This window comes from Ahaetulla prasina, chromosome 1 (assembly GCF_028640845.1).
Source record: "Ahaetulla prasina isolate Xishuangbanna chromosome 1, ASM2864084v1, whole genome shotgun sequence".
Lineage (NCBI taxonomy): Eukaryota > Metazoa > Chordata > Lepidosauria > Squamata > Colubridae > Ahaetulla > Ahaetulla prasina.
The window spans coordinates 131,501,702-131,527,207 of NC_080539.1; the positions used below are offsets into that span (position 1 = coordinate 131,501,702).

General features: G+C 36.3%; 1 protein-coding gene across 4 annotated transcripts in view; it reads left to right on the forward strand.

Annotated features, from left to right (window-relative positions):
- Positions 1-25,506, forward strand: part of PHIP (pleckstrin homology domain interacting protein) — a 97,901-nt gene that overhangs the window by 56,675 nt on the left and 15,720 nt on the right. For 3 of the 4 annotated variants that reach the window (XR_009154282.1, XM_058176024.1, XM_058176030.1), the window contains exons 21-33: positions 497-637; positions 1,815-1,891; positions 3,221-3,452; positions 4,259-4,378; positions 7,039-7,146; positions 9,909-10,033; positions 11,981-12,063; positions 14,088-14,217; positions 14,408-14,469; positions 17,037-17,192; positions 17,632-17,752; positions 19,309-19,434; positions 21,654-21,726. Coding sequence is in view for 3 of the 4 variants with exons in the window: in XM_058176024.1 (XP_058032007.1) it covers positions 497-637; positions 1,815-1,891; positions 3,221-3,452; positions 4,259-4,378; positions 7,039-7,146; positions 9,909-10,033; positions 11,981-12,063; positions 14,088-14,217; positions 14,408-14,469; positions 17,037-17,192; positions 17,632-17,752; positions 19,309-19,434; positions 21,654-21,726 (1,554 nt within the window). In the remaining variant the exon portion in view is untranslated. The remainder of the gene's footprint in view (positions 1-496; positions 638-1,814; positions 1,892-3,220; positions 3,453-4,258; positions 4,379-7,038; positions 7,147-9,908; positions 10,034-11,980; positions 12,064-14,087; positions 14,218-14,407; positions 14,470-17,036; positions 17,193-17,631; positions 17,753-19,308; positions 19,435-21,653; positions 21,727-25,506) is intronic. The other variant, XM_058176039.1, reaches the window with a different exon arrangement.

The following is a 25,506-nucleotide window of genomic DNA, read 5'->3' on the forward strand; positions in this document are numbered from 1 at the left end:
TTTCTTTTCTTTTAATTAACAAGTTCTTCAACCTGAAAAATGTTGAAAGATCCTGAATAGCTCTTTAGGATTTAAACATCTTTGCTGTCAGGTCAGAGAAAAAAACCTTTTAATCACCTGCAGTATCATTTTCATTTTTATTTATAGTTAAAGTTTAAGAAACGGACAAAACTATTTGAAACAATAGAAAGTCATAAAATGTTGTACAATCATAGCAGTAGTAGGATGGCTTTAATTATACAAGGAATTCATCTCATCAGTATTTTTATATATTTTTGCAGATATTTATTATGTTATATTTGCATTTTTGGTCTTTTGGCGTTGTTTAGTGAATTCTAATTAGCAGCCATTCAGATTGTAATATTAATATCGGAATGTATAAGGAAGAGCAGACTCTATCTAAAGGCTTTTTATTTCCACTGGTGAGCTGTACCTCTGCACTGTTTCACAGAGGTTTTTCATGGTCTTGATTAATGGTCATTTTGTGTGTTTCTAGAATCATTCACATGATCATGTGTTGGATGTTGGTGATTCGAAAAAGCAACAGGCCAACCAACATAACTATCGAACCAGATATGCCTTAGAGGAAACTGTCAGGCCAAATGAAGAGAATGAAAATGGAAGCAGTTCCTCAGAGGTAAGAGTTACATTGGGTTTCATTGTGTTTTCATGTTGTAACCAAACCCTTGCTGTTTACAGTATGTTATACCCAGATTTATATCAAAGAAGACAGCCTTTCTGATACTCTGGTTCCAAACCACATCAGCTTTTCTATATTAATTACATTTGGAAATAAATTATATAAGCTATCTAACAAGTTATCGTATTTTTCGGAGCATAAGATGCACCTTTTTCCCCCCAAAAAGAGGGTGTGTCTTATACTTCGAATGTAGCCCCATCCAGCTTCTCAAATGGAGGTTTCAGAGGCTGAAAAAAGCATCAGAAACAGAACTTAGAAAAAAAGCCCCAAACGGAGCTTCAGAAAAAAAGCCCCCAAATAGAACTTCAGAAAAGAAGCTCCAAAACAGAGATTCAGAGGCTTTTTTTCTGAAGTTCTGTTTTGGAGGCTTTCAGAGGCAAAAAAAAAAGTTTTTTCTGAAATGGAATTTCAGAGGCAGGAAAAAAAAAAAAGCAAAAAAAAAAAAGCAAGGCACAGAGCTCACAACCAAGGAACCTGTTGCTAAAATTCACCTCTGGAAACAGCTGATTGAGGGGTATTCCGGGAGGCCAATCTACCTGCCAATCAGCTTTTTTCTTATTTTCCTCCCCAAAAACGAAGGTGTGTCTTATACTTCGAAAAATACAGTATCTGTCGTGAGTCTATGGGTAGTAATTAAGGAGCCAATGTTTAGTTAGATCTTAGTTTTCAAGAAAGTTGTTTAGTGGTTACTTATTTATATATTAATTTACCACAGTCAATTTCAATGTATTATTATCATCATCATCATCATCATCATCATCACAACTTGACAGTATGCACAGCAAACGAGATAATTATGCTGGATTTCGTATCACAGATCACTAGTCGAACACTTCCCAAGCGTTTAGGACTGCGTGATGTATTGGTGAATTATGCGAGCAAATGATGATGATGATGATGATGATGATGATGATGATGATGATTGTTATTATTGTTATTATTATTATTGTGAGCCACCCAAAGTGGCATCAAAATTGAGTGAAATGAAGTCACTAACTGGATTCTTAATCAGAAGTACTTATTTCATTTATTAAAGAAATTAGAAATACTTCATTACTTTTAAAGAAAATCTTAGCATGTCAGAAGAGATGTCTAAATATTATATTGTTCTTAGGAAGGAGAAATTGTTGTTGCCAGTGGTGGAACATCAGAAGATGAAAGAAAAGCATGGCATAGTGATGGTAGTTCTAGGTAAGTGACTGAATATCAGGAATTAAGCTGTTTAAACTTAAATGGGAGATTTAAGTGGCAAGATACGTTAATTGTTCTGATTTATAAAATATACTTTGAGTAAAAAATGTAAAACAAGGAGTTTAAGAAACCTTTATGGAAGAAAGAATCCAGTAAAAAACAAAAAACAAAACAAAACCCCCATACATATACAGGGATCTTTCAGTCACATTCCTGTCCACCTCGAAGATAGGAGGGTCCTTTGGAATGACCTTCTGTCAAATAGGAAAGGGCAACCATTAAACTCTCAGCTGAATATCTATCTCTCTAGGTCTTAGTGTTGATACATAATTACATTTTCATTCATCACATTGAAAAATACAGGCAGTTCCCAGGTTAAGAATGTCTTAAGAATGTTTAAAACAACCCTGATATACAAACAGACCACCCATTACTAAAAATGATGTACAGCGTTCTTTTGTGAGTAAATGAAACACTGAAACAACACGTTTTCAAGAACCACTGAAGCGGTGCATTTTTAATATAGAGCCTATTTTTAATAGTTTCTTCTGTAACTGATTTTAGTGGAAACACTAGCAACTACCTAGTAAATAGCAACATTTGGACTTTGCAAAAAGGTTTGTGGAATTTTGCTAGTGGCTCTTTTTCCTTTAATATTTTTACATTTGTTTTGTCAGACAGCAGGCTTGAACACCTTTTTTGGGGGAGTGGGGAAACGTCTTCTCTGCTTCCCTGTTTCCCCTAAAATAAGACTTTGAGCGCATGGCAATAAGGCCAAGCGCTTATTTCAGGGTTCAAAAAAATATAAGGGTCTTATTTTTGGGGAAACACGGTATTATTACAGCCTGCTTTTTCACATTCATCTTTGCTTCAAAAAAACAGCATGTCATATGATTTAAACATTTCTTGTGCTGGTCCGTGACCATAATAAAGATTGAATGAAAAAATGTTTTCTTTTTGACAATATTGACTTCAAAATTCCCTTCTTGGGAGTATAATGGTAATAAATAATTGGAGCATCTGAGGAGTTTAGGAACATCAAATTAACATTTTATTATTAGGTAATTTTGATGATTTTAGTTCTGGCTCACCTGGTTTTATGCTTACATTTATACCTTATGGTTCTGTGTGAAGTTGCAAGTAACATTTGTTCAGTTCTTTTCATCTAAATGCATCTTAATTCCAGAAGTACTGAGGCAAAAATTATTTGTTTCATCCTAGTATCGTTAGCTAGTTTTTCAGTAACATATTGAAACATATTTTTTCTGATGGAAATTAAATTTGCACATCAGTGCACATCTACATATTGATTAATTATTTCACTTCCAGTGATTATTCCAGTGATTACTCGGACTGGACAGCAGATGCTGGAATTAATTTGCAACCACCAAAGAAAGTTCCTAAAATTAAGACCAAGAAAGTAGAGAGCAGTTCAGAAGATGAAGAGGGTCCTGAAAAACAGAGACAAAAACAAATCAGAAAAGAAAGGAAAAAAGGTATTGAAGATAAAGATGGTCCATCATCTCCAAAGAAAAGGAAACCGAAAGAAAGGAAACAAAAGGTTGTACTATGATTATAAAATGCTTCTTTTCAATAATGCTTTTTCATCACATTTGAATTATATTTTTAATTATCCAGATAGCTAATATATTAAAATTACAAGTTAAGGAGTGTGCATTTTGCAAGATCTTTGATTCAAAGTTTGCCTATAAGGGAAGGTGTATAGAGTTTGTTAATACACTCTTTTATTCTGTTCATGAACTAGCAAAGTTCCTCCATATATCTCTTCCCCTTGATATAGTTCTCTCAAAATGAACTCTTGTCCTCTTTATAGAAAGAAGGAAAATAGTCAATAGCAATAGCATTTATATTTATATTTATATACTGCTCCACAGTCCTTTACAGCCCTCTCTAAGCGGTTTATAGAGTCTGCCTATTGCTCTCAACAATTTGGGTCCTCATATGCTTAGTTATTAGTGCTTAGTTATTGGTCAATTAACATGAAGGATGCTGACATTTTTATCAAATACTTAACACTGTTCACATGTGATGAGCATATTTATTTATTTTGCTAATAGAAAATTGATTGTGATGCTTTAATATGCATGAGTCTCATGCATACCTTCCTTCCTATTCCATTATGACTGCAATGAAAAATTAAACATACCTTTCATTTTCATTACATGATGTAGCTGATAATTGTATTGAATAGGAAAGAGAAATATGCAGATCTGAGATTTGTTCCTGTATTGCTAAAACTATGTATTCGAATGCTTTTGAGAACAGCTAAGCTTAAGCAAACCTTAAAGTTGCATAATAAGTTCTAGAGTTTAATGTGTATATATATATATGTGCATATTTCTTTAGAGGTTGGCTATGGGAGTGCTAACCGAAAATGGCTTAACGTTAGAAGAGTGGCTTCCTTCAGTATGGATTACAGATCCTGTTCCTCGACGATGCCCTTTTGTACCACAAATGGGAGATGAGGTACTTTTTCTTGCATTTTTATGCATCACCTTTAGTTGCAAATTCATCTTCCGTTTATCAAAATCCTAGGTAAGAATCTCTTCCCCTCTCTCTGTCAAATACTTTAGAGTAGGTTTTTTTTTTAAAAAAATCCTGAAATAACGCAGAATTTGATGGTCATTTTAAAATAAAAAGGTATCAAGTTCTTTGTACAAAGGTTTGTGCTATAGTTATATCTCTCCCTATTTTTGAAATACAGGGGTCTTTCCTATATATCTCCCCCTATTTTTGAAATACAGGGGTCTCCCCCCTATTTTGAAATTAATGGCACTGTTAACATAGTAGCTGTTCACTAATTCATTTTGTAGTCTCATTTGGAGAGGAAACTAGTTATTTGTTCCTTAATTTAGGTTTTTCTATTTCTTTTACATCTACGCCATTTTTCTTCCTCTGTTACTTATTTTCCTTAAAAACAAGCTGTTTTCCCTCTCATTTATTTCATTCTGTATCTTTTTTTGTCTATTGGATGGTCCCATGGAGTATCTCTCCCACAAGTACTGGACAGAAAAGTAGAGAAAGAATTATAGAATTATCATTTCGTTGGCATCATGACCTGTGAGTAAGGAAACCTAGGTTCAAGTCTACCTTCGGCTGGGTGACTTGGGCCACTCCCAGTCTCTAAGCTTGAGTTACCTCACAACATTGCTGTTGTGGGGAAAATGAAGAGAAATATCAGAATGAACTACCTTGAGTTTGTTGTGAAAAAGTTGGCTATAAATTAGAGAAAGAATTATGAATAAGAAGAATTGCCAAGAAAGAGGTGGCAGCTTTTTGTACTCCTCCAAAGAGACTCTGAGTTGTCTTTCTGTTGAATGTAGGAAATAGTAGGGAGCCATAGGCAATCATTGCTAAATCTGGTAATTTCAGTTGAGGTGGTGACCTGAGGAAGACTCAATTCATGTATCCTAGGCCTGTGATGGCAAACCTATGGCATGCATGCCAGAGGTGGCATGCAGAGCCCTCTCTGTGGGCATGCATGCCAGAAGTGGCATGCAGAGCCCTCTCTGTGGGCATGCATGCTGTTGTCAGCTGCTCTTCCAGGTCCCATTGCACGCATGTGTGCAGGCCAGCTGCTGTCTTCTGTGTTCCGGCGCGCACATGCACTTCTCTCGCAGCGCACTGAAAAGGGACGTTCAGGTAAGACCAATGTCCAGTCTGCCAGCTGGTCTTCGAAGACCAGCATGCACGCAGGAACCTGGAAGAGAACAGATGAGCGGTGAACATGAAACATGAGACCAGCTGGCCAGCGCGTGCGCTCCAGTTTCAGCACTCTGTGGTTAACCATCACTGTCCTAGGCACTTTCCACATTGATTAGGCAAGACTCTGCACCTTTGAAAAGTGAGTGCCTTTTTGAAAACTTGCCATAACAATAATATTGAGAAATGGCAATGTGCCAAGTTTTAAATATAAAATTTATTATATTAGCCACCAGAAACTTCCAATGATCATGGCTAACTGACCAGTCTAAGTTTCTTCCAGACCAAAGCTTTTTCAACTACTAAAAAGAAACTGAGTACCCTTTGTTTTTATGACTTATGAAATATCTTTGATAGTGAAATATAAGGACAGAAAGTTGTGGCTTTATTTTATTAGTTTGAAATAATATATAACTTTTGATTGTTTTGTTGTGAGTGGCTTAAACTTTCTGATTTTTATGAATTCTCATTGGCCAGGATTAACTGATTTATTAAAAAATCTATTCTTTGACCACAAGAGGGAGCTAAGAGGTTTAAAAATGTTTTTAAAGAAAAGTTTAGTGTTTTAAAATGGATGTTTAAAGTGTTTTTCCCTTTAAGGTTAAAGAATCTAAAAGAATAGAGTGAATTTTGTTAATATAAATGATAACAATCTACAAAGATTAATAAGTATAAAGAGAAGTTATACTTTCCACAACAAGGGAAAAAAAGGTAGAGGTGGTTAAATTGATTGACTCATCAAAAGAAGAGAATATATCTAATTTTGTTTTATTTGGAAATTGTTTCTGGATTTTGTGCTTGTGATGAAAAAAAATGACATTTTGGCTTTGCTGATTAGATAGATTTGTTGTTATAGAAATGGCTAGTATATACTACTGTGTATACTACAATTTGGAAACATTTTCATTAGATATATTTGTAAATCCCAGATGCCCCTATATGTGAGTGATGACTTGGAGCCAAGGAAGAAGACACACTATTTTTTTATCCTTGCATGTAGCTCTAATTATTGTAAAATATGTCAATCAACCCTTCTGATCAGTCAGTGGTCACACATTAGGATAATTTTCTTTCAGATTTTTTAATGCTAATAAACATAATACATTGTAAAAACCATGTAAGTACAAAATGCTCAGACAATTGAATCTTGGTTAATTTACAGTAACTGCTGTATGTTATATTATTAATGAAAATGTGCCATAAATGTGCTGCTCTAAACAAAGCTTCAAATAGATTCTTTTTAACAAAATGTATATTCATAAAATGCTACTGAGGATTATAGCATTCTAAAAGTTAATTGGCAACAGGTTACTATTTTTAATTGAAAGATTGAAAAATAACTGGTTTTGTTGAATACTTTCAGTTAGAGTTCTTTTAGATTTATAGGTAATTCATGCATTAACTCTGATATTTAATTTCTGAAGGTTTACTATTTCCGGCAAGGTCATGAAGCATATGTTCTAATGGCAAAGAAAAACAAAATATATAGCATTAATCCTAAAAAACAGCCATGGCATAAAATGGAATTACGGGTATGTGTCCTCCTTGATCTTTCCTTTTTACATTCTTTGTATATATAAAGTTCAGATCTTAACAGGTTCTTACTGGGGAATAAATCCTACTGAACCAAGATTTGACAGATAGATACCCTACACCAGGGGTTTCAAACTCAATTTAATTGAAGGCCACATCGGGGTTGTGTTTGACCTGCAGGGACGTGGCCAGTGGGGCGTGGCCAGTTCCATGTCACTCAGGTTGGGGGCACCCGAGTGCTCTGCCAGTGAAAACCGGCTCCCAAGCTCCGTTTTCGGCCTGGATGGCCTCCTGCAACCCTCTGCCAGTGAAAATGTAGCTCTGGAGGGCTGCCCATGCCCCTCCTGAGCTCCATTTTTGCTGGCAGAGGCATCAGGGATGGGTCCTTCGCTGTTTCCAGGGCGGCCCTGAGGGCCAGATCTAAGCACTTTGCAAGCCATATTGGGCCCCGGGCCTTGAGTTTGACACCCCTGCCCTACATAGTTTCAGCCTTTACATCTAGCTATATGTATACTTCCACATACAGTCCACTGCATTTAATGGTAATTATTTTATCATGTTTAAAAGGTCAAATAGTAAGGTAATAGGCCTATTACAAGTGTACAAGAATTACAAGTCATCCTCATTTACTGACCACTTTCAATGGCCACTCTTGTAACAGCACTGAACAAGTGGCAGTTATGACAACTTTGTATTTCCCATTGCTGTGGTCATGTGATCACAATTTGCAACCTTCCATGCTGGCTTCCCACAAGCAAAGTCAATGGGGAAGCCTGCAGGAAGTTAGACATTTTGGTCATATGAGGTCCTCACTTAACTGTCCTGCATGATCCTCATTAAATGATGACAACAAGCAGCATGCCAAATTACAGAAATAGAGGATACAGATTATTTTAGGAACATTTTTGAAAACTGTTACTTTAGAAACTATATAGAGGCTATTCGTTTCCTATATACTTTGTCTTATGTGAGTACAAATTAAAATATAAAATAAAAATAATTAAAAACAATGTGAGAAAAGATTAGCGTTCCATTCGATTATACTTTCCAGGGTTGCCAGATAGACAGATAGAAAATGAATTTCAGTCACACTGCTAATATAATTTGGCATGCCTTGCTATATATTAGCGAAGCAAATTGTCAGCAACATCTGTCACAGATGTATTTACAGTTGGGGGTTGGGGGGACGCGCAACATATTAACTGCCTGGCAGCTAAAACCCCCAAAGGCTAATTTCTGCTTGGTGAATGAGAATATTAATGGGGGGTGTGTGTGACTATCCAGAAGAAACCCTTTCTTATTTACCTGTATTATATGTAATAAAACATTTAATTTCACAAAAAGGAGGTAATTTTGAGTCATGGGCTGACCATTGCATATTGAAGGATTTTTTAAAAAATAGCTGAAATATGAAAAGGATGAAGACCTTCAGAAAAAGGTCACATAACAAGTTCAAGCATAACATTGTAGCAAAATACAACATGGACTACATAAAATATCATAAGCAGTGCGCATACTATATAAAATTTTTGTCCAACACAGCCTCCATTCTGTGTATGCAGCATCTGATGTTCACATATGTGGTCTCACACTTGTCAAATTTACAAGTAGTCCTTGATAAATAGAATTACATAGAATTTTGAAGTTGGACAAGCTTGACCTGATTTTTAGTTATCATCTGGCTCCTCTTTATACACGTGGAGAACTGGATCTTATACCTCAATCAAGCCTCTCCCTTAATTAATAGATTATAATTTGGTTCTCCTACTAGGACCGTGTTTCTTACTTGTCTATTTTCTTTCACTGGGTGCAAGCAAGTGTTGAGTCCCTTGCAGGATTCTTATTTGCTCTATGAAGTCTTTCACCCACAGCTTTCAGATCTGGAGTGGCTCCCTCAATAGCTCATAGGCAAAATGACTTGCTGACTCATTCCAAAACTTATTCCATTCAGCCTAAGTCAATAATGGCTAACCTTTTCCTGACTGAGTGCCCAAGTGTGCGCGCAAATGCGTGCATGCGTGCCCAAACCACCAAAATGCAATGTGTGCACGGCCCTGTGCATGCACCCCTGCACATGCACATGGCCCTGCATGCACGTGCCCCCACACATACGCCCTGCGCATGCGTGGCAGAGACTCAAAGACCAGTTGGCTGGCAGGAGGCATGCGCACATGCGCGGAGGAGCTCAACTGGGGTGATGGCTCATATGCCCACAGAGAGGGCGCTGCATGCCACCTCTGGCATGTGTACCATAGGTTCGCCATCACGGGCCGAAGCCAAAGCCAAGGAACATGCTGTCCTCTTTTAGGTAGGTAGAAAGACAGAAAAGATTATGCTCCAGTTTTTAGACTGAAGACAGCACTGCAGTTAGATCCCCTGAAATAGCACGGAATGCTTGTAATAAGTATATACGGTCTCATTTGTTTAAAAGTGTTTCATCCTAATCATGGAAAACTTTGCATATGCTTATAAGGAAGCTGTTCATAGACTATCCTGCTTTAATTTATATTTATTATATTTAAGTACCGTTTTATGTCTGATTAAGTTTTAAGCAAAGTTATAGTGGTGATATCATACACAACGACCAGCAGCCTCCTAGTAAGGGAGGATAGAACATACTGTTCACCAGTTGCTCTTGCTCTATTAGCTGTTTAATTCAGAGGCGTAAGTTACATGAATCTCTTCTTTTTCTTCCCTCCTCCCTTTTTTTTCACCTGAAAATAATGGTAAATTACTATCAATATTTTTATTTTTGTTTAAGGAACAAGAGTTGATGAAAATAGTTGGAATAAAATACGAAGTTGGGTTGCCTACACTTTGCTGCCTTAAACTTGCTTTTCTTGACCCTGATACGGGTAAATTGACCGGAGGATCATTTACAATGAAGTAAGAAAAATCTTACTTGTGATCATATATACAATTTTATTTATGTGTCTCTGTCTTTTTCTCTCACCCTCTCTTCCACATATACACCTTTGCATATTTTATGCATATTCAAAATAAAATGTGTTTCTAAACTTAATCTCACTTAATGAGCTTAAATAATAAATTCATGGTATAGATTTGGAGATTTGAGAATATCTAATTATACAAGGAGAATTTCTATTCCTCTGCTTTCTCCCCTCCATCCCCCAGTGCATTTCAACCCCCTAGGATAGATTTGGGAAACAGACTGGGAAGAGAATCTGATCTCGGTATGATAGTTAAATGGGATAAACATTTTATTATCTATTTAAGTTAACAGCATGGTGTCCAAAATAATCTTAGATCAAGGATGTCAAACTCAAATTCATTGAGGGCCGAATCAGCATGTGGTTGTCCTCTGGGGTGGCGGGGAGAGAACAGGGGTGTGGCTGGGATGGGCGTGGCTGACTGGGCGTGGCCTGGGATGTCACCAGCTTGACGTCGCTCGTAGGGATGCCTATGGGGGCTGGGCGGGTTTGGGAAGGGAATCCAGGGCTCTGCGGTGGGTGGGAGGCTCGTCCCACGGGATGAGGTGAGGCAAGGCAGGGGGTGGGGCAGCTACATCCTGTGTGCCTTCAGCTACTTTCAGCACCACTCAGTTTCCCACCCCACACCAACCCCATCAGGCTGGTCTGTGTAGTGGGGTGGATTGCCTTCCACATTCACTGCGCCATTAAAGGGGATTGACCAGCCCCCAAGCCCTGCCATTGTCAAAGCAAATCCCAGGTGCTGCACTGCAATGGACAGATGAAAAGTGCAGCTTTTGTCTGAAGGAGGAGGAGAAGCAGGGAGAAGAAAGAGGGAAAGTGGCCCCGCCAGCCAGGAACTGAAGCGCCTGCCGGTATGGCATGGGTCAGGCTGAAGCAATGTGGACCGGCCCTTAACAGTTTCCAGGATGGCTGCGCGGGCCGGATCTGACCTCATCGCGGGCAGGATTCGGCCCTTGGGCCTTGAGTTTGACACCCCTGTCCTAAATGGTTCCAGGTATCCCCACATTTAATAAAAAATATTTTTATTTTTATTTAAAACACTGAAGTTAAATCTCAGGTGAGATTACTGAAATCCTTGAAGGGTCAGGATGAGATCATTTTGGAAAGCAGGAGACAGCACCTAAAAATATTGCCAAGCCCTTAGTTTAGCATAGACAGAATTGGATACAGACAATTACTGATTGATAATAGAAGCGTAATTGAAGCGTTGTTTATTAAAGCAAATATCTAAAATGTGCTTTAAGAAGCTTTATTTGATTGTAATTATTATGTCTATCTCCCAATACAGAGGGAACTCTGAGCAGGATGGATTTCTGTTCTTCCTGCAGCCCTCAATATTCCTGCTTTGGGGGATGAAAATGTCTGAAATGACAGAATTTTCCATTCTTGCATGACTAGACATGTCTACTTGTACAACATTAGATTTCATCTACAGAACTTTTCCCTTATAGTGGACCATCTTTATGCTGAAAACGTATAACTGAGGGTAGAATTGGAATAATAGCTGGCTTGAGAACTAAGGTTTGTGACTGATCAGGGAAAGGATAATAGGCAGAAAAAGCCATTATTATCTAGAGTTGATATCTATAGACAAGAAATTCTTGCTGGGGGAAAAAACTGGCTGCCAGCCAAATTTTGGTTGAGAAATGATAGATGGTAAAAAGTTAGCTATAGTTTTTCCTTTCATCCCCCACCCTCAAGAAAACAATAAATTTAGCTGCCTTTTCATTGAACTTTACTATCAAACATATGCTTTAGTCTCTAATGGTTGAGATTGTTCCACTATTTCTTGATGTGTCTTTGAATGGATGAGTTCTCCAAAGTATTTGTTATGATAGGTAACACATTTTTAATACTATTTCATGTGGATTATATCTAGGTATCATGATATGCCAGATGTGATAGATTTCCTAGTTTTAAGACAGCAGTTTGATGATGCAAAGCACAGAAGATGGAATATAGGTAGGTGCTCTAGAATACATTTCAGTGATTTCATGGTCAAAATTCCCTGTAATTTCAATAGAATGTATGGTAAATACCTTTTGCCATGTGTTTGGATCCTCACAGTCTTAGCCAACAAGATTAAAAATTCTTGCTATTTTAAGAAATGCTTGCCATAAGAATTTTCATTATATTCCTAAATGAATAATATTTTTGTTTCCAGTTGTAGTTCTTAGATTAGAAATAGCAGGCTGTTGCCATACATATCTGGTCTCAACTGTCCAAATCCCCAGGCCTGACTAATGCAGAAACAAACACGCTCTGGAACCATAGAAGTAGGGCTTATTCAGGCCGGAGCCCTGGCACAAATTGAGTAAGTAACAGTAGCAGTCCATTGTAAACTCAGCGCTCGGAGCTACTGCCTCCCAGCGCTTTTTGTAGGCAGGACCACGCCCCTCAGCCCCACCCACTCAACCACCATCCAGCATTGGCAGTTCCTTTACACCAGGCAACTCAGTCATGTCCCATCATCCGGTACCCCGGTCCGAAATGGCCTCTGTAACCTAGCACGTAGCCCGCTGCCTTTCTGTTATGCCATTGCATTTGATGCCGGCCAGATGGGTTCTGGGAGGCTGCTGGTCAGCTGCGCATGCGGTAACACCGCCATTGCCACCATGGCTGCTGGATCATGCTGCATCTGGTAGAAGCCGAAGCCGTCCCAGCTGTACTTCTTGTCGCCGTCCGAGCTGCCACCCCCTGGCAAGCCACCATTTGGCTTTTCTTGCCACCTCGCTCTCCAATTCCCCCGTCCCCCCCCAGGCATGGCAGTCCGGTCAGGGTTTGACATCTGAAATAAGTAGTATAAACGTGTAATATTTTCAGACATAAAATTTATAGTATTCAGATTTCACTGTCATTGGAGACCCCATTTAGCTTTCTTCTTTCTCTTTACTCCTTTATTCTCTCTCATACTGAAAAATCACCCAGCCAGTTAAAAAACTTGCCTTTTAAAAATCAATTCCATAAAGTTTTGATCTTTAAATCCGGTCACAACATGAGAATAGGTTATTTGAGTAATAGGCCCTTTTCCTATTACATCTACCCATTCCATCAGGTTGAGCAGGATGGGTATCCTGTCTACTAAGGAGTTCCATCTGGCAGGATCTTTTTTGCAGTGGCCCCCACCCTTTGGAGGTTGGCCCCATTTCTATTGTTCTTCTGGAAAAAATCTTATGTGATTTCTTCATGAATCGTTCTCAGTGTCCAATTTAGTTTTACAACTTTTCTTTATTTGAGTTGGTTTTATCTTTATTTATATTTCATAAACAACATTTTAACAGATAAAATCCTAACCTTGTTGGATCAAAGAAAAAAAGGATTCTTGGATATTTTAAAAAACTTTTGAAAACCGAAGTTAATAAATCAAAAGTAGAAGTACCCATGCTTGAAAATATTACACAGAATTAAAATAGTTTTTTTATAGCATACAATATACTGACTAGTAGGACTATACTATTATGTTTCTGTATAAACACAAAATATCAGTGGGAAAATTGGTATTCAATCTGTCTTGTTGATGCTAAAATTATACCCCAAAAAATTATTGTCAGTTTTAAAAATCTGTTTTACCTCTTTTACTTAGAGGTAAAGCTATTCTATTCCTTTGCATTTTAAATTATGAAAAAGGAGTATGGATGGTAGTCTCAACATGAAAAAAAGACCTTATAGTATCTTATCTTCTATTTGTAGGCACCTGGTAGAAGTCACAAACATAGAAAATGTCTCTAATGTATAATTCATGTTGCAGAATAGTGTCATGGCATAGGCACCATCAACCTCAGTCCCAGAGATTCCTGTGCTTAGAAAATTTTCCTTGAAATAATGTCTCTGGACCAACTCAATTTACCTTTATAGCACATTTGAGTTTTTAATTGTATGAATCTTTGCTTGAATGATTGCAGGCATTCTACAGCTTCCTATTCATGCAATTGTTGTCAAACCTATGTTAAAAATAGTAATGCATATAAAGATGGTTAATTTTATAGCTTGGTATGCCTGTCCAGGTGATCGATTTAGATCAGTAATTGATGATGCATGGTGGTTTGGAACAATAGAAAGCCAAGAACCTCTTCAGCCTGATTATCCTGACAGCTTGTTTCAGTGCTACAATGTCTGGTTAGTATGTTGCCAATACAGCAATATTTAATTTCTCAGATTTTTAAATTTCAAGTCATTTTATTGTAAACTAATGAATATCATTGCAATAATTGATATCTACTGTTTAAAATTAGGAAAATGTATTATCAGTAAATACTTAGATAAATAATATTGTCCAAAATGCCTTTTTATCTTTTTTTCTTTGAAGTTGGGACAATGGAGATACTGAGAAAATGAGCCCATGGGATATGGAACCTATACCAAACAACGGTATGTGCCTACTTTCTCCTAGATGTACAGAAAGAGGATATAGAACTTAGTGTGTGCAGATGTGATAATTTGGAAAGCTGATTTTTCTTTAAAAGAAAAGAGAACTAGTTTTGGTTCGTGAAATGATTGTGCGAAAATTCAGTAATTGCATTTTGTTTAATGCTTCTGGTTTTCACGACTGTTGAGGTTCATTGGGCCAAAGTATTGTGAACTTTTTAGAAGCAGTAGGAAGAAAGTAATAATTTCAATTGTTAAGCCTGTTTTATTTGTTTAGATTAGTATGGTTCGTAAATTGCCTAAAAGGTATGAAAACCCACACATAAATGGGCTGGGCTTATTGGTTAAGGCAAAAATTCTGGTCCTGTATTGCTTTTATCTTCATAACATCATCTGATTATCCTCCCCAATTTAGTTGCTGGAAAATGATAAAGAATTGTTATGCTGCTATCGGTATAGTTTCTTCAGTTACAAAATCGTGAGGGAAGTTAGCTATCTACCTTGGTAAATATGACAAATGAAATATAGAAATCTATTCATAAATAGATCACTAATTAAAACAATTCCTACATTTTTTACAGAAAGAATGCATAATTCAGTATCTCATGTGGGAACTGTTGTTATAAAGCAGGGATCCTCACACTTTTTAAACGGGGCCGATTCACAGTCCCTCAGACTGTTGGGGGGGGGGCCTGGACTGGCTGGGTGGGCATAGCTAGCTGGTCATGTGACTGGGTGGGCATCAATTTAAGAGTCCATTTTTTGCCTTTCTCCTTCCTAAACTCCCATTTAAATCGTTTTCAAAGACTTTTAATTTAAAGCAGTACTTTACAAGCTCAAAGCTGCTTTTCAAGGCTACATCCCCCCTCCCCTATTCAAACACCGGCCCTGGTTCACATGTCTGTGAAAAAGACTTTTAACTTAAAGCAGTACTTTACAAACCCAGTGCTGCTTTTCAAGCTGTACCAGCTAGATCACCTCTCAGCTGGCCTTCCAGCTGGCTCGCTGGAAGATAAGGCCCACAGTGAGGGGTGGGGCTTAATCCCACCACTCCGTGGGTCGGATACTTTGCATTGGCGGGCCGTATCTGGCCTGTGGGCTGGAGTTTGAGGATGCCTGTTATAAAGGAACAGTGATTCATTATAAGTTCTAAAGAGCACTTTACATTATTTAAAGTTGGGAAATTTTGCTATTACCTTTCCAAACTACGTTTCTTTTTTGTCTGCTGTTGTTATCCTTTGGGCTATTAAGGGATCTCTTTTAGTCAGAAATGATAAACTGAATTTGGCCTAAGGATCAAATCCAGCTCCTGTGGGACCATAAACAACTTTGCATGTTATTTAAATTTCAAAGTTTGATATTCATTTCTCTGGAGAGGTCACAGGCAGCCATTGCTCCCCATTTTCTTTACAGGGTAATTGGATTTGCGTGTACTTTCTACAAAAGTGGGGAAGGGGTGCTTCCAAAATTTTTCCCACTAAGTAGGTTGTTAGTTCCTTCAGGCTTTGCCCAGACTATACCTTCTCTGTAGTGCTTCAACTACAGAGGCCCCCATCATGATTCTTGACTGAGAAATAAGTAGGAGCTTCTGTAGATTTCTCAGTGAGTAAATTTTTAAGTAGAGAGAAACTTGCTCAGCCAGAAATAGTCAGGTGTGGTTCGTTGTCAGGAACCACACACTGGGCAATCTCTATTTCAACCATGGGAAAGTAAGTTTGGATTTGGATAAAGCAGATCAGATCCTGCAGAGAACAGACAAAATCTGGAAGGCTTAGCCATTGACTTGACAAGATAGAGATCCTCTTTCTTATGCTAGGAGGATCTAGGTTTTTAACCTCTTTATCCAAAGTCCTCAGTACTTATCGTCAGATGCCAAAGTTTTTGGCAATAATGTTTAACAGTATATTTATTTCATATTGAGATAATTTATTTGGATTCGTTTCATCCTGCAATACCTTGTAAAACATATATATTTAAAAGTGTATTTGAATAGCATGATTTACATCATTTTTAACTTTGTTGTTGCTTTAGTTAAAAAAGGCATAGTTCAGTTATAATGCAGGGCGGGACAGTTTCCAGCTTCAAGGCTACATATATCCTAAAACTCCCCTTTTCCAGTCTATGAGGAACACCATTTTTCAAGACATAGATGTGGAATATCAACAATACAGTTTATTGTAATTTTGACTGGGAAAGCCTGCAATTTTATTGGTTTTTTTTTACTATATTGTAAGCTGCTCAGATTTGCCTTGGACAGCGAGATGGTAGTCATGTAGATTTAATAAATAAATGCAATTTAATACATGGACTGTATTAATCTTTCCTTCTTAAACAGTCATATCCCACCTTTATTTTAATATGAAAAGTTTTGATTATGAACATGAAAAGTTTTGATATGTTACTGGCAGAGGTCAGATTATATGCTGTATATGCTGAATGCATTTGTAATATTTCTATCACATGGCTATTATTGTTGAGATAATACTGTGCTGAGTATTAATGACATTGCATTTTCTTAATTGTTTACTTTTGCATTAATAATTACTACTACATCTCATGCTTTATTACAGCTGTGTTTCCAGAGGAACTTGGAACTAGTGTTCCTTTAACTAATACTGAAAGCAGATCTTTAATATACAAACCTCTGGATGGAGAATGGGGTTCCAGAACTCGTGATGATGAATGTGAAAGAATAATTTCAGGAATAAATCAACTGATGACTTTAGGTAATAATATTAGTATGGCAGAAGCAACACACACACATACACACACACACACACACACACACACATTTCAGTACAAACACTTTCAAATCAAATTTAACTCCTGCTAACTTACATGGAGCTATCCATATCGTTTCCTTGGCATTAAAAAGAAATAGTTTGCAGTTCCTTTTTCCAAGATCTGTACCATGTCCCAATCTAATCTTCATCCCTGGAAGTTTGTCCCATCCAATGCTAACACAACCAACTCTGCTAAGCCTTGTGGATCACCAAGGTTGGCTGAATACTGCCACTTCAGTAGGCAAGTAATTATTTTTCTTATATCAGATAGTTATAAAATCCAAATCTGGCTGTGTTTAATTCTCTTATTGCTTTAACACACATACATTTGTTTATTTGTAAAAGCATTGTTTTTCTGAAATCTAAGAATATTTTATTGTAGATATTGCTTCTGCTTTTGTGGCACCAGTGGATTTCCAGGCTTATCCAATGTACTGCACTGTTGTTGCATACCCTACTGATCTCAGTACAATTAAGCAGAGATTGGAAAATAGATTTTACAGGTTTGTTCTAAAATTCATTTTATTCAAACTTTGTTTATGCCACTTGTTTTATATGCATTAAAACATTTATTATTGGTCTACAGCAGAGGTGTCAAACCCGATCGCATCGCGGGCTGTATAGTGATGCTTCAGGATTATTTTTGCCCTTGTGGAGCTGGGGTCGACGTGGCTTGTGCGAGCTGTATCTGGCCCGCGAGTCATGTGTTTAACACTCCTGGTCTACAGCATAGATTTATTACTATAATATTTGCCACAATATCATGTAGGGGTATTCTTGACCTTGTATTTAATTTTTTCCCCATGTGATTTTGTTAGTATCCATTGATCTTAAAAGCAATGTTTTGAAACTGCTTAAAAATTGATATTAGGAAGAGGGCTATTTCAGTGATTCTGTTAAAGCAGGGTTGTCAAACTCGTGGACCGAATGTGTCATGTGCTAGCCATACCCAACCCAGCTTCTCAAAGGGGAAAAAAGTCCCGCTACGTCATGTGACGATACTATGACGACACAAGTTTGACACCCCTGTTTTAAAGCTTTAGCATTTCATTCTTATGGAAGCCTGTTGCCCTCATTAATGACTTTCCAAAAATCAGTGAAGACTTTTTATATCTGCTTTTTATTTGGTTTCCTTCCCAAAGGTAGACTAACTTATATTGCCAGTTTATTATCCTGAAACTGGTTTTTGTGTTAAGGTTTAGTAAATAATGTTTTACTAAATGGTAAACAATGCTTTTAAATTGTAAAGTCTGTTGATACAAAAATGATTAAATGAAAAAGTAGGCAGTGAAAGCTCTGTTCTCTAACTTTATTTAGCAACCTAATGTCATTTACCTAACAGATTTCATTAACAGTATTCTCAGAAAACTGTTTTATACCAGTTTTGCACAATCTCAAAAGTCCCTTTTGAAGTGCTACCTTTAAAGCACTTTGTGAATTTAACAAATAGTATTCAAGAACACTTGAAGCTGTTCATATTTGCACATATATTTTATCCTTCTGACTACTAGGGGAACACTTTTAGTGCTGGCACTTCAGATAGGCAATGTTCTCACCAATAAAGGAGAATATTTGTAGCTCTGGATTGAAATGAGGGGTCCTTGGTGCTCTCAGAGCTTGCTTGTTTTCTTGCAAATGTTTCATTACCCTAACTAGGTAATATTATCAATGCTAGTAAGGAGTGCTGAGAAATGTTCTCAGTTTGCCAGATATTAGCTTTATAGTATTTCCAGTGCACATTTTTCTTGCAAACTTTACTTTCAAATTTTATTATTTTTATGTTTTAGGAACTATGAATGATGATGTATGTCTCAGGGAATAAGAACAATGTAAAAACACTAAGTCAAAACATATAGCTACATTTTACTTGGATTTCCTAGTTTTTGTAATATATAAATAAATCTGTAGCTATAGTCTTTAAGTTTTTAATAATTAAAAGGGAAACAAAATAATTCATTAAACATTTGTATCATGAGTAGCTAAAATTGTTTTTTTTTAAAGTTTCAACAATGTAGAATTTTAAGTATATAGTAATACTGTTTTTTGTTTAATTTCAAAGGCGACTTTCTTCCCTTATGTGGGAAGTTAGGTATATAGAATATAATACACGGACATTCAATGAACCAGGAAGTCCTATTGTCAAGTCTGCCAAATTTGTCACAGATCTTTTGTTGCACTTCATGAAGTAAGTTAATAAAGTTCAAAGAACAAATTTTAAAATAATTTAACATTTTTAATTTGTGTTGGAGATGTATATTTTACATATTTATAGTTTATAATATTTATGTTTACGAAGGAGAGAATGCACCAACTGTGCTGATGAATACCTTGGGTATACTAGCACTTGAAACACTTGCAGACAGGTAAATTGAAGTAATTCACACAGGCCTTAATCAAAGCCTTCTTTGCTCCAGATTTGTCTCTCACAGTCAAATTTAGAGCTTCAAGAAATGTCCCCTTTCTTTCAATATTAGAGAGAAAAGAGAAAAAAATAAGATGCTATTTATTCAGAAACTCCCTTGATTCTTTAATAGTAGTAGAATCAAATAATTATTTGATTTTGTCCAGAATCAATAACCAAGACTGTTATACAGATTATTCCACTCCATCACCACCACTGAATGGATACAGACTGAACTAGATCAGAAATTTAGACTAAGAAATCTATTGTGAATTGCTATAATAGTATGTTTTGTCTTCTTGATGTTACCGGTGAGTGTTCTGTCACAACTTCTTCACTGAATTTCTTAGGCTCAGCAGATTCAGATTTTGGTGTAGCTCAGGCCCTTAACTCATCAAGACACACAGTATCTATACTACTGTTTTTTCTTCTCTTAAAGTACAACTTTCTGAAACCATCTTTATAGTCCTCCCAGATACATAATGATTATTGTTCTTTGCACTTTTGTTTCATATACTATCCATCACATGGATGAATAGCACCACCTCTGGTAAAGGATGAAGATGCTGCCTAATGAAGCATTTTTGAGTGTCTTGAATTAATGAATGTCACACATTTTCCACAACTGAATGGAATTGGTTCATCTTTTACTACCGCACTTGCAGCATTCCAGCTGCTTTCAATATTTATGGTTAAATAAAAGTTGCTAATAGCAGGTCAACTTCAGGTGGAGTAACTGTCTCCCTTATCCCTTCTGAAGGCCTCAAAGCCTTCAGCTCTGAGTAATGCATATTATGATCAGTGTACTTTGGGACATAAAGAATAATTAGATACTAATGAATTGATTTTTGAGGTTTTTTCCTTCCTCTTTTGAAGTAGTTTTCATTTCTCACAGGAGGCAGCTATTGCAGATTAAAACTGGGTATCAAAAGACTTCATGTATGACTTTTGAATGTATAAATATTTACTAAGTATCCACATATTGGCAAGTGTATCCACATCAGTGGCATGAAACATGAAATTATTCAAACTTGTGAATAAGCTACTTTCATTCTATTTAAGTTAAAAATTATCAAGGATTTTATTATATCTCCACATGAAGAATATCTGATTGACCAAGTAGTGGTTTTGACTATTGATGTTCCATAGTAGAGAGTGGAATGGTTGTTTTTGTTTTGTTTTGCTTTATTTTTTTGTTTACTTTAAACTTCATAATTATAGATAATTTTCAGAGTAATTCCTATAGTTTTTTCCTATCTTTAATTTCTGTATCTAGTTTTTAATGGTAAATCTCCGAATACAGCTTTTTAAAATTAGGTTTGTTTGTGTTGTGGTGTTTTTTGTTTGTTTGTTTGTTTTTTGGCTTAAAAGTTTTCATGTGAATCAAATGCTTCTTTCATCATTCTTTCTTAAATCCAGGAGTGAATTTATATGTTTCCATAGGATTTCTACTCTTAAAATGCATGCAGGTTTCCTGTTAAAAGAGATTATAAAAAAGAGATTATAAAAAAGACTAGTATATTTTTAGTATTTGTCAGAGACAAATATTGCTACTATTCATATTTGGTAAGCAAATACTTTTGAAGATCATTCATGATTACTCTAGCATCTTTGACAATATTAAGAGTGTCTTGCTACTGGAACTTTCCATGTTTGCCCAGAACTCAGTTGTTACTCTCTTTTTTTATTCAGTATTACTTATTGCATCATATCTCTTGGAAGGACTGTTTTGTGCCTTATTTGTAATATTTCTTAGTACTTACCTCTCAGTTACATTTTAAAAAACATGAAGACTTGATTTCTTTCCTTTGGCTGAGTCTTTTGGTGATTGTGTACAAACTCAAACAGTGCCCTGCTGCAAGTATATTAACTTCCTGTTGGAACAGTTATGTATCAGTTATTGAAAAATAGATTTTTTTTAAAGCTGTAGTACACTGAAGTACAAAAATATAAAGTAGTGGATGCAGATAAGTTCATTAATGTCTAGTATTTGTTTTGAACAGGGATCAGGCCTGTTATGATATAATCCCACTCTACAATGCCATGAAGAAAAAAGTCTTGTCTGATTCAGAAGAGGTAAGCTAATTTAATATGCAATACATTTTTAAAGAAAGTGGTGGTTTTGTTTCAATATTGTATAATCTATTCTGCTTTTCAGCCCAATACTGCAACCTAAAATTAATACTGGCAATAGAAATAAAATACAATAACTTAGACGACAATCTATACTACAAAATTTTAACGCAATATAAACTCTGTATTGGGAATACAACTTTAGATAAGAATGCCAGTTATTTGTCATTTATAAATACCTGTTAATAGTTTAAGTCCAGTCCTTATTTACATCTAGGGCTGTGCCAAATCTGAGTACAGGTAGTTTAGGGACTACGATTGGGACAGAAGGTCCCATGACCACAACTGTGCTAAGAATTTTATTTCAGCTTTCCTTTCCTTCTGTTACCTTGCTGTGTGGAATGCTTACCCCAGTGCTTGGATAATTAGTACGAAGGAAATTAATGTTTGTATTTACATTAATTGGAGAGGAAGGGATTATAGGAGAGTAAGGCCACAATGAGAAATATACATAGAAAGGAAACTATCTGCCTAGCTCTCCCCCTCTCTTTAGTAGGCAAACAGAAGCCAAAGCTGTGACATGATTAAAATTTTACAACCAGTAGCTGTGAGGTGGCTAATTAAGATTACAGAGCTGAGCTTGTTAACTTGCACTTAGCACCTTTGGGAGAAGTGCTGGGGAGAAAAGCAGCTCAGGAGGAGATCACTTGTCTAAACAATTTATGCAAGGTGGAAAGAAAAGAAAAAAATGGGTCACACACAGGACATTGTGCATTAGTTAACAGCAGTGGTGAACATATGACAAAAGTTGCAAAGGTTGTAAATGTGTGTCTTGGTTGCAAAGTTATGATTTTCAGAGCCACTGCAACTTGTGTTGCTATAGAAAGTAGTTGATAAGTGGTAAGTCGGTAAAACCTGTATTACATCCCCGAGTATGTGAGCCTTAGGGGTTCTATCTGCAATTGACTTTATTTCTTAGAATCTTATCTTTCAGATAGAATAGAGTAAAAAAAAAAAGAGAGGATCTGTAATCCCACCATTTCCAAATGCAGAGTATAAATGTACACACAAAGGCCATATCACTTTGAAATGAATTACACACACACACACACACAAAATAAGACATCCCCTGATAATAAGTCTAATCTGGCTTTTGAGCACATGGCAATAAGGCCAAGCGCTTATTTCAGGGTTCAAAAAAATATAAGGGTCTTATTTTCAGGGAAACACAGTAAATATATGCTCTGAGTCTCAGTACAGGCATTTGTAAGAATCTCAAATTTTAAAATAATACTTTTATACATATTTTTAAAATATCATAGAAACTTGTTTTCTGTGTTTTAAAAAACATAGAAACTTTAAACTCAGAAATGGCTTTAATTTGTCATATACTTTTTAAAACTGGCCCTATAGAATCCCAGAGTTAATATTGAGCTTGTTTATATGATTATAATTAGAAGAAACCTGAATGTTTGTTATGATCCTGCATATTTACAGTATTATTTTCACATAGTCAATCATTGCAGATGAATTATTCCTTTATTATTCTTTATGATGGTGTAAAAAAAATTAGATTAGTACCAAAGATTCATGTTATTCTTAGCCATAAACTAGTTTCCAGAATCCACATGTTGAAACTTTAGGAAGGCCTTCCCTTGTTTTAGAATAACAGAGCTGGAAGGGATCTTGGAGACATTCTAGTCCAACCCCCTTCTCAGGCAGGAAACCCTACACCATTTCAGACAAATGGTTATCCAGTCTCTTCTTAAAAACTTCCAGTGTTGGAGCATTCACAACTTCTGGAGGCAAGTTGTTCCACTGATAGATTGTTGTAACTGTCAGGAAATTTCTCCTTAGTTCTAAGTTGCTTCTCTCCTTTTTATTTTATTTTATTCAAAACGTTTTACAAAAAAAAAATTTTTTCCCCCCCAACCCTCCTCCCTTCACTAATCCCTCCCCCCTGACTTCCCGGATGAAGCACAAGGTATAGTTAAAAATAAAACAAACATATGCTAAGAAGATTTTCCCCCAAAACTATTATACCAATTTTCCCTCTCTAGCTCTGACTTCCTTCTAACACAACCAAAATCCTTCAAGAAAAAAAATATAAAAAAATAAAAAAATTAACAATTAAGAATAACAAAATATGTAAATCAATAAAACAAATTAATCCTAAAGTATTTAAAACCAACTAAAACATAAAAATCCAATCCAATTCAAAGAATATCTCCCTTATAGCTTCTATAACCATATAATTTCCCCCCCAGGTCTTTCTTACATAAACTCTTTCAAAAATATTCTATTCAAAATACAATACAACACATTATAAAATTTCAATACCAAGAATTACAGTAGCTATTCAAATTTAGTCCATCCTCAAATTCCAGTATAAATCCAAATACCTAGTCTTTTATAATAGATATAAAACATATAATCAACCCATTTCTTCCAGATCTTCCTCACATATTGTCTTTCAGGGACAGTAATATTTTTGTCTGTTAATAATTCAAAGGATAATACTTTTGTCTCTTGCCATTTTTTTTGATGCATTAATCTCTGTCTTTCCTTCATTTCTCCTTTTGAAAAGTCAGTCACAATATTGCCTAATAGATCCTTATGTTCAAAAATCCACAAATTACTACCATATATTCCATCAATCCAAAGAGAGAATTCTTGAAAAGCATTAAGCCTGTAAATTTTTTCAGTTCGGGAGACAGCCTCCTGTAGCACAAATTCTGACATTTCATCCAAACTATTTAAAGGAAACTTCTTTACATCAACTTGTTTATTCACGATCATATCTTCATATTTATCCATTTTTATTTGTATCTCCTCCATTGCATTTAAGTCCTGTTTCAGTTCGTATTTTTGAATAATTAAATACATTCTTTCTGTGTAATCCTGTATAAAGTCACGAATCCATTCTTCTGAAAGAACCTTCATGGCAAAGTTCTTGCTGAAAATCCCCTTATGAAATACTTAAACAACGTAACATAATCCAACAATCCAGAATCCAACACAATAAGATGAAGTCTCCATTCAGTTTCGATTTCGCAGCAAGGCTGGTCTATTTGCAGTTAGTCTAAAACGCCATTTTAAAAGAAGGAAAAAAATAATAATTTTTCTCTCTTTAAAAAAGGAGGAAGTCAGGAAATCAACAATACTTGCAAACCAATAATTGTTCACTCATGCTTCTTCCGCCTGCTTATAGAAATCCACAAAAAGAAATCAATTGTTAGCAGAACTTGGACACCTTCCTCTTTTCCTGCTGTTGCAGGAGACGCGCTGGATAATGGAGATAAGGAGGAATTCAAAGGGATTCGACCTTTCGGGACTTTGCATAAGAAAAACAAAGCCCCTAGGAGAATCTACCTCTCTCCCCCCCCTGCTCTTTCCCCTGCTCTCTCAACCAGAGAGGGAAAATTAAGTCGGGAACAGCAGTTCGTAGCTATTTACACCGGCTTTTACAATATCCAGTGCGGAGTGCCATAAATTAGCACCCAGCGAGAAAGGTGGCGCCAAGCGGAAGCCGCTTCTCTCCTTGATTGGTTTCCACCCATTGCTTCTTGTTCTACCCTCAGGTGCTTTGGAGAATATCTTGACTCCCTCTTCTTTGTGGCAGCCCCTGAGATATCAGAACACTGCTATTGTGTCATCCTTAGTCACTCTTCATTAAACTAGATATACCCAATTCCAGCAACCATTCTTTATATGTTTTAGCCTCCAGTCCCCTAATTTGTTGCTCTTTTCTGCAGTCTTTGTAGAGCCTCAACATCTTTTTTA